The sequence below is a fragment of the Aristolochia californica genome, unplaced genomic scaffold (assembly GCF_029961685.1).
Source record: "Aristolochia californica isolate CCGP_79_NKW_82.1479 unplaced genomic scaffold, dmAriCali1.0.hap1 SCAF_7, whole genome shotgun sequence".
Taxonomy (NCBI): Eukaryota; Viridiplantae; Streptophyta; class Magnoliopsida; order Piperales; family Aristolochiaceae; genus Aristolochia; species Aristolochia californica.
In genome coordinates this window covers 39837875-39853969 of record NW_027182268.1, presented here as the reverse complement: position 1 = coordinate 39853969, position 16095 = coordinate 39837875, and the positions used below count along the sequence as shown (strand labels likewise).

Here is a 16095-nt window from a genome sequence, read left to right as displayed (position 1 = left end):
GCATGTTCTGTATTCAATTTTTTGGATTCATTATCATGTTATAATAAATTATTTGTTTCTACGTTTCCTTTTTGTTATTGTTTTTAGTGCGTCTTGACGAATGCATGTTGCACAGAAAAAATGAAAACAAATAGGAAGTCTCTTACAGAGGTAAATACTCCACGGCATCGTGATCCATGCAGCAAAGCTTATAGACACCACGAAAGCTTCATCCGTTCAACTTTTCGGTTGATTACGCGTAAACGACGTTATTCTTCTTTCTAACCATAATCGATGTCAAGACAGTTAACCAGAACAAGAACATATCCCAATCAAATCAGCTGCATCGGAAAACCTCAGATTGGAGTTTCACCCTGCGTGTCAGGGACGGAGTTGCGATGGGTCGGATTTAAGAGAATAGGTTGGAGAAAGGTTCTGTTTAAATCGGGTAGTCAGGGATGAGTCACGAATTGGTCGGGTTTAAATCTGGTTTATGGAGATGGGGCCGGGACAGGGTTACGGAGATGATGAAAATTAAATCAATAATAATTTAAGGATTTGGTTAAATTTCAGCCCTATGTAAATGATAGACCGGTTTACCTATGTGGACCACATTTTCATTGAACCGGACCTTTAGATATTTTTATTTTCCTATTTGACGTGTACAAAAAGATCCGTTTTTAGTTTACATTTACGCGTTAACCAAAAATAATGGAGATTCTGGACATTGTGAATGCTGACAAGCCTGACATGGCAGCATCTTAGCCTTAGAAATAGTCCAACATGTCTCTACCCTTTTAGAACATCTCCGAAGAATTCTCACTCTTGGATTCACTCTTAAACCCTTCAATGGGTTTATGCTTTTATATGTCTTCTTTGTACTCTGTCACTCTCTGCTGAAGAGATAAGCCATGGGAGGAAGCTACCTCTAAGTGTTTCTCTCATTCTCTCCTCGTTTAGGGCTTTGGAGTTTTAAATTTTCAAACGATGGCTCCAGTTCTAAGCAGAAGTCTGGGCTCGGCTCCTGTAGCATCTCCCCTTTTTTCTTCTTCGTCTTCGTTGAGGAATAACAGATTTTTTAATTTTGGTCCTTCTTTTCTATCCTATTCTGTTCTGAAGGCGGGGTTCCATGTTAAAGGTCTGAAATGGAATCTCGAGAGACAGCAGTATCGAATTGCTGTCAGATGCCAGGCAGGAGTAGCTGAGAAAGACGCCCCCGAAGCTTCAGAGGAGAAATTCGAGTATCAGGCGGAGGTGAGTTTTGGAGTGTCTTCATATTTGGTTCCTCTTTTTGTTAACTGTTTGTTATATCTTGTACTGATTTTCGTCTGGTGTGTTGTCTACTGAAATCCTTTTACCGTATTCGCTTGATTGTCGTCATACACGTGATCTGGATTTTTGCTTCTTGGCGTTGAATTTGTCCAAATTCTGCTTGCATGCATCTTATCATTTTTAGCCTCTTTCGTGCGATTGTCTAGAGTTCAATTTTATTTTTCTTACGTTTTTCTCAATTAATTTGTGGTTGATTTCCGTGTTTAAACCCATTTACCGGTTTTTCTCTGATATTACACTTGTTCATTTTGCTTCATTGAGTTTTTCTTCTTCTAACACGTCTTCTTCTTCTTCATATTTTCGTTTTTCCTTTTCTTAAAAAAAAATTGAATTTGATACTCTGTGAGGCGTCTATGTGCTCGAATTTTGTGTAACACATTTTTTCACCATTGCAGGTCAGCCGGCTATTGGATTTAATCGTTCATAGTTTATATAGCCATAAAGAAGTATTTTTGAGGGAGCTTGTGAGGTCAGTTCATCATATTTCGATGACGTGTCACCTTCTGTTCATTAATATTTCTCTAAACTGCAAACGTCATCCTCTTTGTTTTTGTTTGGCCTACATTTTTTATCTGTACGAGGCATATGAAGATCGGAATTTGTATGGTTATTTATTTCAGTAATGCTAGTGATGCACTGGATAAGTTGAGGTTTCTTAGTGTGACCGAATCTTCTCTTCTTGGGGATGCACCTGAAATGGAGATACGGATCAAACCTGACCCTGAAAATGGGACAATAATCATAACGTAAGATAATTATATGATATTTCTATCAGTTTATCTTTTTAAGGTGTTGAGAAGACTTGTTTAAAAGCATTATTTTTCAGTGATACTGGTATTGGAATGACAAAAGAGGAGCTAATCGACTGTCTTGGAACAATTGCTCAAAGTGGAACCTCTAAATTCTTGAAAGCGCTTAAGGTTTGTTTATGCCTTTGCATTCTACTCTCTTAATGTTCACATATTTCATTTTATCATCTTAATCAAAACAAGGTAAAAACCAAATGCACTACTAGACGGGTCCACAATAGGTCTCTTTTGCAAAAAATTTGCTATTCTTTCTATGACCAGGTTTAATTAATTACATTGTCATTAGAGATTATTTTTCAAATGACGGGAGGCTTCCAGTTGATGGTGGGTTTTCCTGTTCGTTGGTTTTGTTTTATTTAACAACGCATACTATTTCTTAAAAGTTAAGCCACTTGTGTGGATCTTCCACCTGACCAGGCTCTTTCATTAGTTTTCTCCAGTGCTAATCTTGAATACTCTTTTTATGTAGAGGAAAATTTACTTACAAACTCAACCACTATTATAACATGGACAGGAAAACAAGGATCTTGGAGCCGACAGTGGTTTGATTGGTCAGTTTGGTGTTGGCTTCTATTCAGCCTTCCTTGTGGCAGATAAGGTAAAATATTTCATTCTTCTCTATCTGCTAAATTCTTTGAGAAAATTTTTTTCTTCTGATTATTATTATATATATTTTAGGTGGTTGTTTCAACAAAGAGTCCGAAGTCTGATAAGCAGTATGTGTGGGAAGCTGTAGCAGACAGTAGCTCGTATGTCATAAAGGAAGAGACAAGTCCTAAGAATCAGTTACGCCGTGGAACTCAAATTACTCTCTTCCTAAGGGTATATACTCGATGATTTAATTAGGTTGAGTTTTACATAGCTCTGAAATCACATTTATGGCCTTTCCTATTTTCCTTTTTTGCTCTTGCAGGAAGATGATAAGTATGAGTTTTCTGATCCAAGCAGGATCCAGGGCTTGGTTAAGAACTACTCACAATTTGTTTCCTTCCCCATTTACACATGGCAAGAAAAATCAAGAACTGTGGAGGTGATTGCATCTCCACTTTCTTATTCTTTTTTGTCCCTTCACATGCAAGATTTAGGTTCAACTATTTTCTGACATTTATATCTTGAATTTTTTGGTTAGGTAGAAGAGGAGGAAATACCAAAAGAAAGTGAAGAACCTAAACCAGAGGTAACAGCTGGATCTGTTGTTCTATTTGGTTTTTACCAGCCTCTATAGTTTAATGTTGTTTTTAGCTGACTTTTTCTTCTATTGTAGGGTGAGAAAAAGAAAAAGAAAACAGTTACCGAGAAATACTGGGATTGGGAATTGGCAAATGAAACAAAACCAATCTGGGTATATAGTCACTTTTTTTAATAAATTATCATTATTATATTTTTTTATCTTTTCTTTTGTTGTGGTAGGGATCTAAGTGCTTCTACTTGCTAACAAATTTTTTTACTTTTCCCTTGTAAATATGACGTGTATATTGCTTCATAAAGACCTCTCATTTTCTGAATCCTTCATATTATTAGTATTTAAAATGAAAAGAATTGTTATTGACTAGGCATATATCAACTGGATGTTTTCCAGATGCGCAACCCCAAGGAGCTTGAGAAGGAAGAGTATTATGAATTCTATAAGAAGACGTTTAATGAGTTCTTGGATCCTCTTGCGTACACTCACTTCACAACAGAGGTAAATATGTGGAACTTTCTTCAGTGGCAAAGGGCATAGAAAACTCTCAAAGAAAGCCTTTTGGGAGAATGACATGATCTTTGTGTAAATTGTACAGGGTGAGGTAGAATTTAAAAGCGTCCTCTATTTACCTGGAATGGCTCCTATGAACAATGAGGATTTTGTTAATCCCAAGACAAAAAATATACGCTTATATGTAAAGCGTGTATTTATTTCTGATGATTTCGATGGCGAACTGGTGAGTAGTCTTAAATTCTTTTAGTTCTCTTTGTTGTAATGTTATTCTCTGGTCACTGATTTTATGGTCTGTTGCAGTTTCCTAGGTATTTAAGCTTTGTCAAGGGTGTAGTTGATTCAAATGACCTTCCTCTTAATGTTTCTCGAGAGATCCTACAAGAAAGCCGAATTGTAAGTTAACATTTGTCTGATTTTATGTTCACTATGGTAATGCTTGGATCATTTATTTTTGCTCGAATTTGTAGACATGTAAACATACTCAAAGGCACTCCATTTTTTTCTTGATTTTTTTCCTTTTACCTTTTATTTATTTCAATTTTTTTGTCGGTGCTGACAGGTAAGGATTATGCGAAAAAGACTAGTTAGGAAAACATTTGACATGATTCAGGAGATATCTGAAAGTGAAAACAAAGAGGTTGGGAAATCAAAGACTCATAGTTTGAAATGTGCTCTCTGTTTCGTCTAGAGTAAGTGTTTTGACAGACTAGAAAAGGCAGATGGAAGAAAAGATTTTGACATGGCCTGAACACTGCAGGATTACAAGAAGTTATGGGAGAACTTTGGCAAGCTTATCAAATTGGGTTGCATTGAGGACTCAGCAAATCATAAGCGTATCACACCCCTATTACGATTCTACTCTTCAAAAAGTGAGGAAGAGTTGATAAGTTTAGATGATTACATTGAGAACATGGCTGAGAACCAAAATGCTATCTATTACTTGGCTACTGACAGCCTGAAGAGTGCAAAAACTGCTCCATTCTTAGAGAAGTTGGTCCAGAAGGACATTGAGGTACTTTTACTATTTGTTGACAAGCTTCAGATTGTTGTGACTCTGTTACAAAACTGGAGGAAATAACTCTAGAGTTCCAAAAATTTTTAGAACAATGCATATTTCAATTTTCTTTTTTTGGAAGGCACAAATTAATATTTCTTTGCCACTAGGGATGCAGTCTTCGCAGTGAAATAAGTACTTGACTTGTGATAATTTCAGTATCAACTTTGTCACAAAAAAAAAAAAAAGTATCAAATCATTGTCCACACTTTTCTCCTTTAATTAAATAGCCGTATATCTTTCTTTGCTTTTATTGACTTGCTTTTGTACAAGCTTTTCGTTAGGAAATGAATCTTCACAGTGGAAAATTAATCTTCTAATCAAGATCTGGTTGTAATAATTCCTCACGATATTTGCAGCAAAAGTTATTCCAGTTTAGATATTCATATTCTTTTATGTTGATGGCTGTGCATCCAGAGGCTATGTATGTGGAGTAGAGTTGTTTGAATTGTGTTTTGAGATAAGTATGAATAGTTTGTAATACCCTTAATGAGTTCTCAGCCACAGGTACCTGCAAACCTCTCTGTTGTTCTTACTTCTCTTCTTTCAGGTTCTTTATCTTGTTGAGCCGATAGATGAGGTTGCAATTCAGAACCTGCAAACTTACAAAGAAAAGAAGTTTGTTGATATCAGCAAAGAAGATCTTGAGTTGGGTAAGTACTACTAGGTAAAACATATTAAGTTTAATGGGTGAAGATTTTCTTGCTCAATACTTACAAGTTACTCTCTCTTAAAATCTTCATTTAGTTGGCTTATGGCGTTTTGAAAAAACTATGACAGGTGAGGAGGATGAGGTTGCAGAAAGAGAAACCAAGCAAGAATATAATCTTCTTTGTGATTGGGTTAAGCAGCAGCTTGGTGATAAGGTGGCAAAAGTGCAAGTCTCGAAGCGACTAGCCTCGTCACCTTGTGTGCTTGTTTCTGGCAAGTTTGGATGGTCTGCGAACATGGAAAGGTAAACTGGAAAATCTCAATCGTGTGCTTGAAAATTATCGGATGGAGTTGTCTTCTGTTTTAATCATTTTCCTAAATGATGCATTATCCCATACTGGAATTGTGTCAGTTGTGTTTTGCATTCTATACTGCCTTTTTTGCTCTGGATATATCCACCGTTTGATTTGAATTGAATTCAGAGACCATATATTTAAATGCAAACTCACTGTTTTTTTAAATCTCAATCAGTCTTGCTATCTTCAAAAAAGATTCCTAACATTTCTTGTCGTTACTTGTCTCATGCAGTCAGCCATGCTAATTCTAATCTTCAATAAAGTTTGTTCTTCGATTTAATTCACCTTCATCACTAACTGGAGACAAGATTACTAACATTTCATCTTGTTACTTATCTCATGCAGTCAGACATGCTAGTTCTACCATTACAGCAGAATTTTTCTTCCAATTGAATTCACCTTCATGTTCATGTGCATGTTTCTGTGCTACAGTTTTGGTGCATTTTCAGTTCATACATCTGAAGTTTGTCCATCTTCTTCGCCCCATGAACTGAAAGACTTTTTGTTAATAGGCTTATGAAAGCACAGACTCTTGGAGACACTTCAAGTTTGGAGTTCATGAGAGGACGGAGAATATTGGAGATCAACCCTGACCATCCCATTATTAAGGATCTCAATGTATGCTTACCGATGTTTATTGTTGCTACTTAACTTGTTGCTCATCAGTTGTGTTCAAATTGACCACGAAATTTCTATGACAAACAGGCTGCTTGTAAGAACGCCCCAGACAGCAGTGAAGCTAAGCGAGCAGCTGACCTGTTATATGATACGGCCTTGATTTCAAGTGGCTTTACAGTAAGGCTATTGATGCTCATGTCCTCTTGTCCATGAAGCGTTAGTGGATATAGATGCACGTTTGTTCACTATTTTGTTTCATTTGTTGAACTGTTGCAGCCGGACTGCCCGGCAGAATTCGGTGGTAAAATATACGAGATGATGGCGATTGCCCTAGGCGGCAGATGGGGGAGGTCAGACTCAGAAGGAGAGACAGAAGCCGCCTCTGATGTGACAGAGGGAAATGAAGCTACTGAAGCAGAGGTTGTGGAGCCCTTAGAAGTGAGGGCGGAGGCTGATCCTTGGAATGATTGATTTCTATTTTAGGTTCCGGGTATGCGTACCATTTTACCTGTTGAGAATTATAGAATAGTTCTATATCATTTTTAACGAACAAAGCTACAATTTGTGATATTCAATCTATTTTCTTCCTCTTCAACGAATATTGTTCTCCGGCAGTGATTTTTTTTTTTTTGATGGGGTAAATCAACCTTCTCTGAAAGTTCCACCAGAACCAAGACTAGAGATTCTCCGGTCATCGTTCACTCGTCCGTCTCAATTTTAAGTTCGGTTAGACTCTTCTGGAAAGAAGATTTTGCAAATGAAACAGAGCCTAGATTAAATAGAACAAATGAGTCGAATTTTATAACTAGTTTGAAGCAAGAAGGCAACAACATCGGGCTCTATATATATGAATCAGTGGAGCTGACTAAACGCCATGGAGACGGAAGGGTTTGCGATGCTGAAACCACCGTCGAGGAGCAGGTTGAGTCCACTCACATAATTTGCTTCATCACTAGCAAGGAAGAGCGCTGCACGCGCCACATCTGCAACCTTGAGGACTCCACCCTTGAGATTACCGACGTCGCTCATGAACTTCTCCAACAGTTGAGGATCGTCATTGGGCACCACCCCCTTGACGATGTTGGTCGAGACGGCATAGGGTGAGACGCAGTTCACCCGTATCCCGTACTGGCCCAGCTCTGCGGCCACGTTCTGTGCCAGTCCGACTATGCCCCGTTTCGAAGCAACGTAGGCATGCTCGGTCATGCAAGCAATCGATGCAGTGGCACTTCCGGTGAACAAAATGCAACCTCTGCGCTGCGGCACCATCACCCTGGCCGCATGTTTGGTGCCTAAGAAGGAGCCCACCAGGTTCACCCGCAGAACCCTCTCCAAGTCCCTCTTCTCCATTGTCAAGATGCTCGTGGCGCCAGGGTCCATGATCCCGGCGTTGTTGTACATGACGTCCAGTTTCCCGAACTTTTCTACGGCGAGATCGACAACGTTTCGAACGTCGTCTTCGTTGGAGACGTCGCAGTGGACGTACATAATGTTATCGTCGAGTTGCTCGCAGATGGCCTTGCCTTGGTCGTCTTGGATATCGGCAATTATGACTTTAGCCCCATGAGCCCAGAAGAGGCGAGCAGCACTCTCGCCTATGCCGCTTGCTCCGCCAGTGATGATCGCCACTTTCCCCTCGAGCCTTTTGGTAGAGAAAGAGATATCCTGACTGCTCATCTTTGATTCCTGTAAAAAAAAAAAAAATTGAGAATGAAACAGCAGAAAGAACTAAATCTAGGACAAGAAGGTTATTTGTAATGCTTGGTGTTGCTTATCAGAATCCAGAGAACCTTATATAGAAGCATAGCCATTGACAGAACAATCAAATTATCAATTTTTCCAACTTTTGACTGTTGAATTTGAATATTTGATTAGCAGCCATTCAGAGACCATTCCTAGGGGAATCTGTGATCCAAGACTTAACACTGAAAACCAGTGTTCAGTTATGGTCTACCGCTACCCGCAAGACTTGACAAGACGGTGAATTTTCGCATTTAGATTGATCGAGCGTTGTGTGTCTTGTTCGTCAAGGTAGATTTGTTGGCTTCATCTGGCTTATGACAGAAGGTCGAGTTAAATCATCAGTTTGACGCTCTGCTGCTTCAACGTATACCCAGTAAAACAGGCAAAACATGTCGTTCGCGAAACGATCAGGAAGAAACCGATGTGTGTGCTACCTGAGAAGCTAATTGTCATTTGTCAGAGTCTATGCACCCTTAAAAATGGTCAGAGTTTGAAAAAAAAAAAAATTGCTCAATTTCAAGGATTGAAAAAGACGTAATTTAAGTATAAAAAGATATTTAACCTTGATATTGGGCACACTCTTATAATTTTTAGGTAGTGGGTCTAAGTTTGGTGTTTCTCATCAAATAAAACTGATTATATTGACATTTTCTTTTCTAGAAAATTATAGAGGAGACTGCAACGATAGAACAAAAAATTTAGACCAAGTATGACCTCAAAACAATTTGTGGGGGATGAGCATATTTTTCAGAGATGACGATTCGAAAAATATGGAATCAATGCAAATACATAAGCAAACACCTGAAAGAAGACCCCGAGCCAGCCATCTCTTCTCGTAAGCAAATAAAAATTTTATTTGGAATGAGTTTTTCATGATAGTATACGAACAAAACCAATTTTATTGTACTGAAACAAACAAGTTTGACCCAGACCTAGACTCAAATCGGAACCCTTCAGACTTCTAGAAGTATTTAACAATTGATGTTGTAATACTTTTAACCCAAGGCAAATTTTGTACGATAATTTTTTATTTGACTGAAAATTTTTCTAATAAAACGGTAATGTATTAGATTGATTATTAATTTCCATTTATTAACCCTAAACCCTAAATACCCATTTAAAATAAAATATTTTTAAAAATACCGACGTCATCAAAATATTTCTAAAACTACCCAACTTTGACCGGTCAAATGTCTATGTATGCAGTCAAAAGCGACACATAAGCTTTGACTGCTTATGTGTTGCCACGTCATCTATGCAGTAAACATAGATTGACATGTTGTCTGCCATGTCATTATTTTACCATGTCATCTACCACGTAAGTTGACACGTCATTAAATAAAAATTATACATTTTTAAAAAAATAAAAAAATCAGATACATTTTTTATTACCTAATATCTACAATATTGGACATTCATCTTTGGGAAAAGTAAAAAATGTTATGTCTCAAAGCCTAAAAATTATTTTAGAGTTTAAAAATATAATTTATTTGTATAATTTTTATCATATTATTTACAAAATAATAAATTATTAAAAATATATATTAGTTAATTAAAAATCTTACAACACCTTTTATTATCAATTAAAAATATTTATTAACTGAAAAAATATAAAAAATTTACTTGAGTTTAAAAAATAAATGTACCGGTCCACTTTTTATTACCTTATATTTAAAATAATAAATTATAAATATTATCAATTTAAATTTTATTTTAATAAAAAATTTGAAAATTTTAGTTTTGAGTTTAAAAATCAAATTTATCGATATTTTTTTTTCAAATTTATTTTTACCTTATATTTAAATTAATTAAAATAAAATAAATATATAATTAATTTAAAAAATTTACTCTTACTAATTTAACATATTTTATTATCGATTTAAAATATTTTTTAATTTTTTAATTTTTGGATAGGGGGCGTCGAGGGCGAAGTCTGAGGCCGAGCGGTGGGGAGCGGCGACAGCAGGCACTGCGAGAGGGGAGAGGCGAGGAGAGGGGGGGGGAGAGGAGATGAGGTCGAGGCTGAGCGACGGCAGCGAGAGGAGAGAGGGCGAAGCCAGAGGAGGCCGAGGCCGAGCGGCGGTGAGAGGATGACAGCGAGAGGAGAGACGACAAGGCCAGAGGAGGCTGAGGCAAAGCGGCGGCGAGAGGGTGAGAGGAGAGGGGGTGAGAGGAGAGGAGAGGAGGCCGAGCGGCGGCGGCGAGAGGGCGAGAGGAGAGGGGGTGAGAGGAGAGGAGAGGAGGCCGAGCGGCGGCGGCGAGAGGGCAAGAGAAGAGGGGGCGAGAGGAGAAGAGAGGAGAGGAGGCCGAGCGGGGCGACAAGAGGGCGAGAGGGGAGAGAAAGATGGGAGGGGACACATAAGGCATTTAAAATAATTTATTTTGAAATACAATGAGGATTATTTAATTTTTATTTAATAACGTGTCAGCTTACGTGGTAGATGACATGGTAAAATAATGACGTTGGCAGACGACGTGTCGATCTATGTTTATTGCACAGATGATGTGGCGACGCATAAGCAGTCAAAGCTTATGTGTCGCTTTTGATTGCACACATAGGCATTTGACCGGTCAAAGTTAGGTAGTTTTAGAAATATTTTGATGATGTCGGTATTTTTAAAAATATTTTATTTTAAATGGGTATTTAAGTGAAATTCCCTTTCCTTTAAAAATGCACTAACAAGTCCATTTCATTTTCCTTGAAATTTTCTAAAAAAATTCATATAAATTTTCATACAGGAACACTAACGGGGCATTAGAAGTTGTCGTTTTTTGTGTTGATAAATCTTCCTACTTTCCGCTCGTGAGGAGGGAGAGTGTTTCATTTAATTGAAAGAAAATTACTATCTTTTTACAGAATTATCGAATGCATTTCTTTACAAGTACCCAGAATATATATCGTGGAATCGATAACTAATCTGCAACTGTAAAAGCCGAAAAACTTTTGGAAATTCCTGACATTCATCGTGCATCATCAATCTTATTTAATTAGTTCGTGGACTTGGGGGGGGGGGGTGGAATTTCTGTCACTCACCTCCTCAGTCAACCTTCTCCCAGACAAATTAAACTAACTTGACGATTCATCTTGTCTTCTTTCTCATATATTCAAACGAACGTCGTTTGTTATTTGGATTATTAGATGAAAAAAAGTATGCAGAAGTAAGTTTTTTGCTGGGTCAATGCAAAGAAACGATACCGTCTTCGATGTGATGCGGATTTCTCAAGAAGTGGAGGGGTTATATAATAATAAATAGAATAACGTGAATAGAAGTAGATACATCAAGAAGAAATGAAGCTCGAAGCGCCTGATCGATCAGTGCATCTGGCTAAGCTGCATCGTGACGGAAGGGTTTGCGATGCTGAACCCTCCATCCACCACAAGGTTGAGGCCACTAACGTAATTGGCGTCGTCACTGGCAAGGAAGAGCGCCGATCGTGCAACATCATCTGCTTTCAGGACTGCGCCCTTGAGGTTGCCAACGTCGCTCATGAAGCTCTCCAACAGCGCCGGATCGTCGTTGGGCACCACCCCGGTGGTCATTCCGGTGGCCACGGCATAGGGCGAAATGCAGTTTACTCGTATCCCGTATTGTCCCAGCTCTGCGGAGACGTTTTGAGCCAATCCCACGACTCCTCGTTTTGAGGCAACGTAGGCGTGCTCGGTCATGCAAGCAATCGATGCAGTCGCGCTTCCGGTGAATAAAATGCAACCTTTGCGTTGTTGCACCATGACTCTGGCCGCATGTTTGGTGCCTAAGAAGGAACCCACCAGGTTCACCCGTAGAATCCTCTCTAGATCTTTCTTCTCCAGTGTTAGGATGCTTGCGGCTTCGGGTTTCATGATCCCGGCGTTGTTGTACATGACATCCAGTTTCCCGAACTTTTCTACGGCGAAATCAACAACGTTTCGAACATCGTCTTCGTTGGAGACGTCGCAGTGGACGTACATAATGTTGTCGTCGAGTTGCTCGCAGATGGCTTTGCCACGGACGTCTTGGATGTCGGCGATGATGACTTTGGCTCCATGAGACCAGAAGAGGCGGGCAACACTCTCCCCTATCCCGCTTGCTCCACCGGTTATGATCACCACCTTGCCTTGAAGCCTGAAGAAAGAAATAATTTAGTGATGTTTCTTTCATGATTCATCCGTGCAAGAACGAAAGTAATTAGAAATTAAAACAATGAGAAGTTACGAGGAGTAGAAAGTAGAAACCCACCTTTTGGCTGAGGAAGAGAGTTCTTGGCTGCCCATCTCTCTGAGGAAGAAGAAAGAGCAGATAAAAGAAGGGAATCAGTGACAGCTGGTGAGAGGCAGAATTAAAGGAAGTTCTCAGTGGTGTCTCTGAGAAGATAGGGTCATGCTATATATAGAACTCCAGATGTCGATTTCCACACTTGGTTGCAGGCTTTGCTTCCAGGAAATAAGTTTTTATTATGAAAGTTCGTCCCTGTCCGGAGTCCAGAAATAAAAAGAGAGTTCTTTGACCTCTATGGAACGTAGCGGCAATTCTTTTGGATTCTTCTGCAGACTTTTCTGGCCCTTGAAACCAATTTCTTCCCGATTAGGAGAGAGGGGAAAAGAAGACGGCTACTAGTCAATCTACAATCGTTTGTCCATTTGAACATGCAAATTCGCCGTTATTACCAGCTCCGTCGTCAAACATCTTTTCACTGTTTATCCTGTTCAGAGAGTATCGTCTGCATACATTGTTTAATCTGCTTCTGTTGTTGTATAAAGGCTCGTGAGCAGATACAACTGGACGCCATTGTTGCAATTCAATCCGAGGTTTGCATTGGATCACTCTTCGAAGTTTCCCATACGACTAACGTAGAGGCTCTATGGGCTAGCTGAATCAATCAGGTACCAAGTCAGCGAGACTCAACCATGCATGCAAATCGATATCGCCTTATAGGTCACATCATCTTTACAATCAAATATCAAGTTGTCTCTCAAATTGCCTACCTTACTTGACCAATTAACCTAAACTAATAGCCTGTGTTTGAAGTTTGAATGGAAGAAGGAAAAACTCATATTCGGAAACCTAATTATACGATACGTGAGCAACTGCAAGGACTTTGTCAAAGGCGAACGATGCCCTGAGGATCGGATTTTTCGACTACTAATGTCAAGTAAAGAAGTTATTAGCAGAGACTTCCAGGATAGTACTGCGCCTTTCAAATATCAGACTTCGAACATGATTTGCGTCGACAATCGTCACCCAGCGATGCATCTAAGTCATAACCCGTTTTATTTTATATTTATCTGTTTGATTGTATGATAAATATATGGTTTTATAAAGATAAAGATAACGGAAACTTCCAATTTATTGAGGGAATGGAACTGCTTAATGAGCGATTTGGTTTGAGTTATGATGTCAACTGTGATGCAGATGAAAGGATTTTCTGCAATAAAAGGATAATTCTGCTGACTATTCTGTTATTCATCGATTTACATGTGTCTATATATACTTGATCATTGTCTTTTACGATTTGTGTCAACTCCACATAATTCAGTAATAGTGACGGCGACAAAAAAATATAATGATCTGTCTTGGATTCAATCCTGCCCTATCGGGTTCTGCGGTCAATCAATCTCAGAGAAGGTACAACAAAGAAAAAGAAAGAGAAAGAAAAGGTCGTGAAGGTTCGACGAAGATGATAACGGCGTTCCTGCCGCCTTCGAATTCTTCATGCAAATTTGCACCAGGACAAGGCGTGATGAATTTTGCAGAATTATCTCCTTCCTTCTGTTGTCAGTTCATGCACGAAGGGAGCGCAGGATTTTCTTCGATGTTACCATAATTCTTTCAGCTGCCAGAAAATATCTCGCATGCGAACTTATAGTCTCATCAAAGACTTCTCTCTGCAACGCTTGCGACTGGTTGATTTTGTCTTCCTCCTCGGGCTCTTTCCACCATATACGTTACTCGATAGCCGAGTCAAAGGCGAAGATTCAATAGTATTTTGAGATATTTTCTACCGACAAATACGATGAATTTCGGACAAGAAAAATAAACAATTGCCTAAGGGTTTCTAGCTTTTGACCCATTTTTGGTGCCTTTCTCTTTTGCGCTCGGATCATGTTTGGATTCATGAGAAACCATAAACTCTGTTCAGACTCTGTTCTTATTTTCCTCTTCGCTTGATTTCCTTTCGTCAATCTTAACATATCCTGAAAATTTTGAACTCGCTGTAGTAGTTTAAACAATGAAATCCCGTGATTTACACCTTGGACTACTCAAGTTCAACGGCCTCTCATCAGCACTCACACTTCTGTCCTATAGACTGAGATGTCAACAGCCTCTCATCAGCACTCACCCTTCTGTCCTTTAGACTGAGATGCTCCAAGTTCAACAGCCTCTCATCAGCACTCACCCCTGAACACTTCTGTCCTATAGACTGAGATGCTCAAAGTTCAACATCCTCTCATCAGCACTCACCCTTGAACTGAGATGCTCCAAGTTCAACAGCCTCTCTTCAGCACTCACCTTTCTGTCCTTTAGACTGAGATGCTCAAAGTTCAACAGCCTCTCATCAGCACTCACCCTTGAACACTTCCGTCCTATAGACTGAGAGGCTCAATGTTCAACATCCTCTCATCAGTTCTCATCCTTAAACACTTCTGTCCTATAGACTGAGAGGCTCAAAGTTCTACAGCCTCTCATCAGCACTCATCCTTAAACACTTCCGTCCTATAGACTGAGATGCTCAAAGTTCAACAGCCTTTCTTCTGTCCTATAGACTGAGAAGCTCAAAATTCAACAGCCTCTCATCAGCACTCATCCTTAAACACTTCTGTCCTATAGACTGAGAGGCTCAAAGTTCAACAGCCTCTTTTCCGTCCTATAGACTGAGAGGCTCAAAGTTCAACGGCCTCTCATCAGCACTCATCCTTAAACACTTCTGTCCTATAGACAGAGAGGCTCAAAGTTCAACAGCCTCTCATCAGCACTCATCCTTAAACACTTCCGTCCTATAGACTGAGATGCTCAAAGTTCAACAGCCTCTCATCAGCACTCACCCTTAAACACTTCCTATAGACTGAGATGCTCAAAGTTCAACATCCTCTCATCAGCACTTACCCTTAAAACACTTCTTTCGTATAGATTGAGATGCTCAACGTTCAACAGCCTCTCATCAGCACTCACCCTTAAACACTTTCTGTCATAAAAAAAACACAAGCAGCAGCAGCTCCACGCTGCTTCATGGTCAACATGAGCAACAAGTCATCGACTCGTGGGTGGGTGGTGTTCCATTTCACCTTTCTAGAGCTTAGACGAAGATGACCACAGCCTGACGCTGAATTTTACTCGACAGACTTGGTCCTCTTCTATTTGTTCTTTTCTGCATTTAATTTAATGATCTTGTTTGAATACTAAATTCACGATAGTCACTAATGTCCTTTCAAGACAATATTTCTTTTGAAGGAAACAATTAGGTAAAGGAGGCTCCAACTCAGGAGAAGTGTACCTTTGTGTAGAAGTCACTCTCAGGAACGGCTGAGCTTCATCGAATTTTATATATGGAGGAGACCAGTTCCTCAGAAATGACAAAGCGTTTGAACAATGAAGATGATGAGGAAGAGAGCCGTTTTACATGGATTTGCTAGTTTTTTTACTGATAATTGACCTTTAATGTGAATGACTTTAGCTCGTCCAACTGGGTTTTTTGTTTTGTCATCAACAGCATCGACCGGCGAGGATCTTGACTTAGTTGTGCTCTTAATAACTATATAGAGGCAATTAATGAATAGTTTGAGTCTTCTAATAAGACATTCACAAATACCTTGATGGAGTTATTATCATCCACGAAACTCACTATCACCAGAGGTATGTCCCAGCATATCATGCAAAT

At 39.2% G+C, this 16095-nt stretch overlaps 3 protein-coding genes across 3 annotated transcripts; 1 reads left to right on the top strand and 2 right to left on the bottom strand.

Moving 5' to 3' along the window:
• Nucleotides 1-806: 806 nt before the first annotated feature.
• LOC137936530 (heat shock protein 90-5, chloroplastic-like) lies at nucleotides 807-7112 on the top strand. Its single transcript, XM_068781253.1, has 19 exons — nucleotides 807-1233; nucleotides 1707-1780; nucleotides 1932-2057; nucleotides 2138-2231; nucleotides 2635-2718; nucleotides 2799-2942; nucleotides 3034-3150; nucleotides 3250-3297; nucleotides 3385-3462; nucleotides 3700-3804; nucleotides 3902-4042; nucleotides 4120-4212; nucleotides 4379-4456; nucleotides 4577-4831; nucleotides 5424-5526; nucleotides 5654-5828; nucleotides 6393-6498; nucleotides 6586-6675; nucleotides 6775-7112. The coding sequence occupies exons 1-19, from the start codon at nucleotides 967-969 to the stop codon at nucleotides 6967-6969; spliced, it is 2373 nt and encodes a 790-aa protein (XP_068637354.1). The 5' UTR covers nucleotides 807-966; the 3' UTR covers nucleotides 6970-7112.
• A 238-nt stretch (nucleotides 7113-7350) lies between these two features.
• On the bottom strand, nucleotides 7351-8175 carry LOC137935856 ((+)-borneol dehydrogenase 1-like). The gene has a single exon (XM_068780241.1). It carries the CDS (start codon nucleotides 8173-8175, stop codon nucleotides 7351-7353), a length of 825 nt encoding a protein of 274 aa, XP_068636342.1.
• Nucleotides 8176-11554: 3379 nt separating this feature from the next.
• On the bottom strand, nucleotides 11555-12349 carry LOC137937871 (tropinone reductase-like 1; the record flags this gene model as incomplete). Its single annotated transcript, XM_068783055.1, has 1 exon — nucleotides 11555-12349. A coding segment is annotated over one exon (795 nt), but the record flags the coding sequence as incomplete, so codon positions are not given.
• Between the last annotated feature and the right edge of the window lie 3746 nt (nucleotides 12350-16095).

Bases quoted from the DNA above. Each gene is read 5' to 3' on its own strand.
- LOC137936530 (XM_068781253.1), top strand. From the start codon at position 967: ATGGCTCCAGTTCTAAGCAGAAGTCTGGGCTCGGCTCCTGTAGCATCT. The intron at 1,234-1,706 runs GTGAGTTTTGGA...TCACCATTGCAG, and splicing joins AATTCGAGTATCAGGCGGAG to GTCAGCCGGCTATTGGATTT. The intron at 3,151-3,249 runs GTGATTGCATCT...TTTTTTGGTTAG, and splicing joins AAAAATCAAGAACTGTGGAG to GTAGAAGAGGAGGAAATACC.
- LOC137935856 (XM_068780241.1), bottom strand. From the start codon at position 8,175: ATGAGCAGTCAGGATATCTCTTTCTCTACCAAAAGGCTCGAGGGGAAA.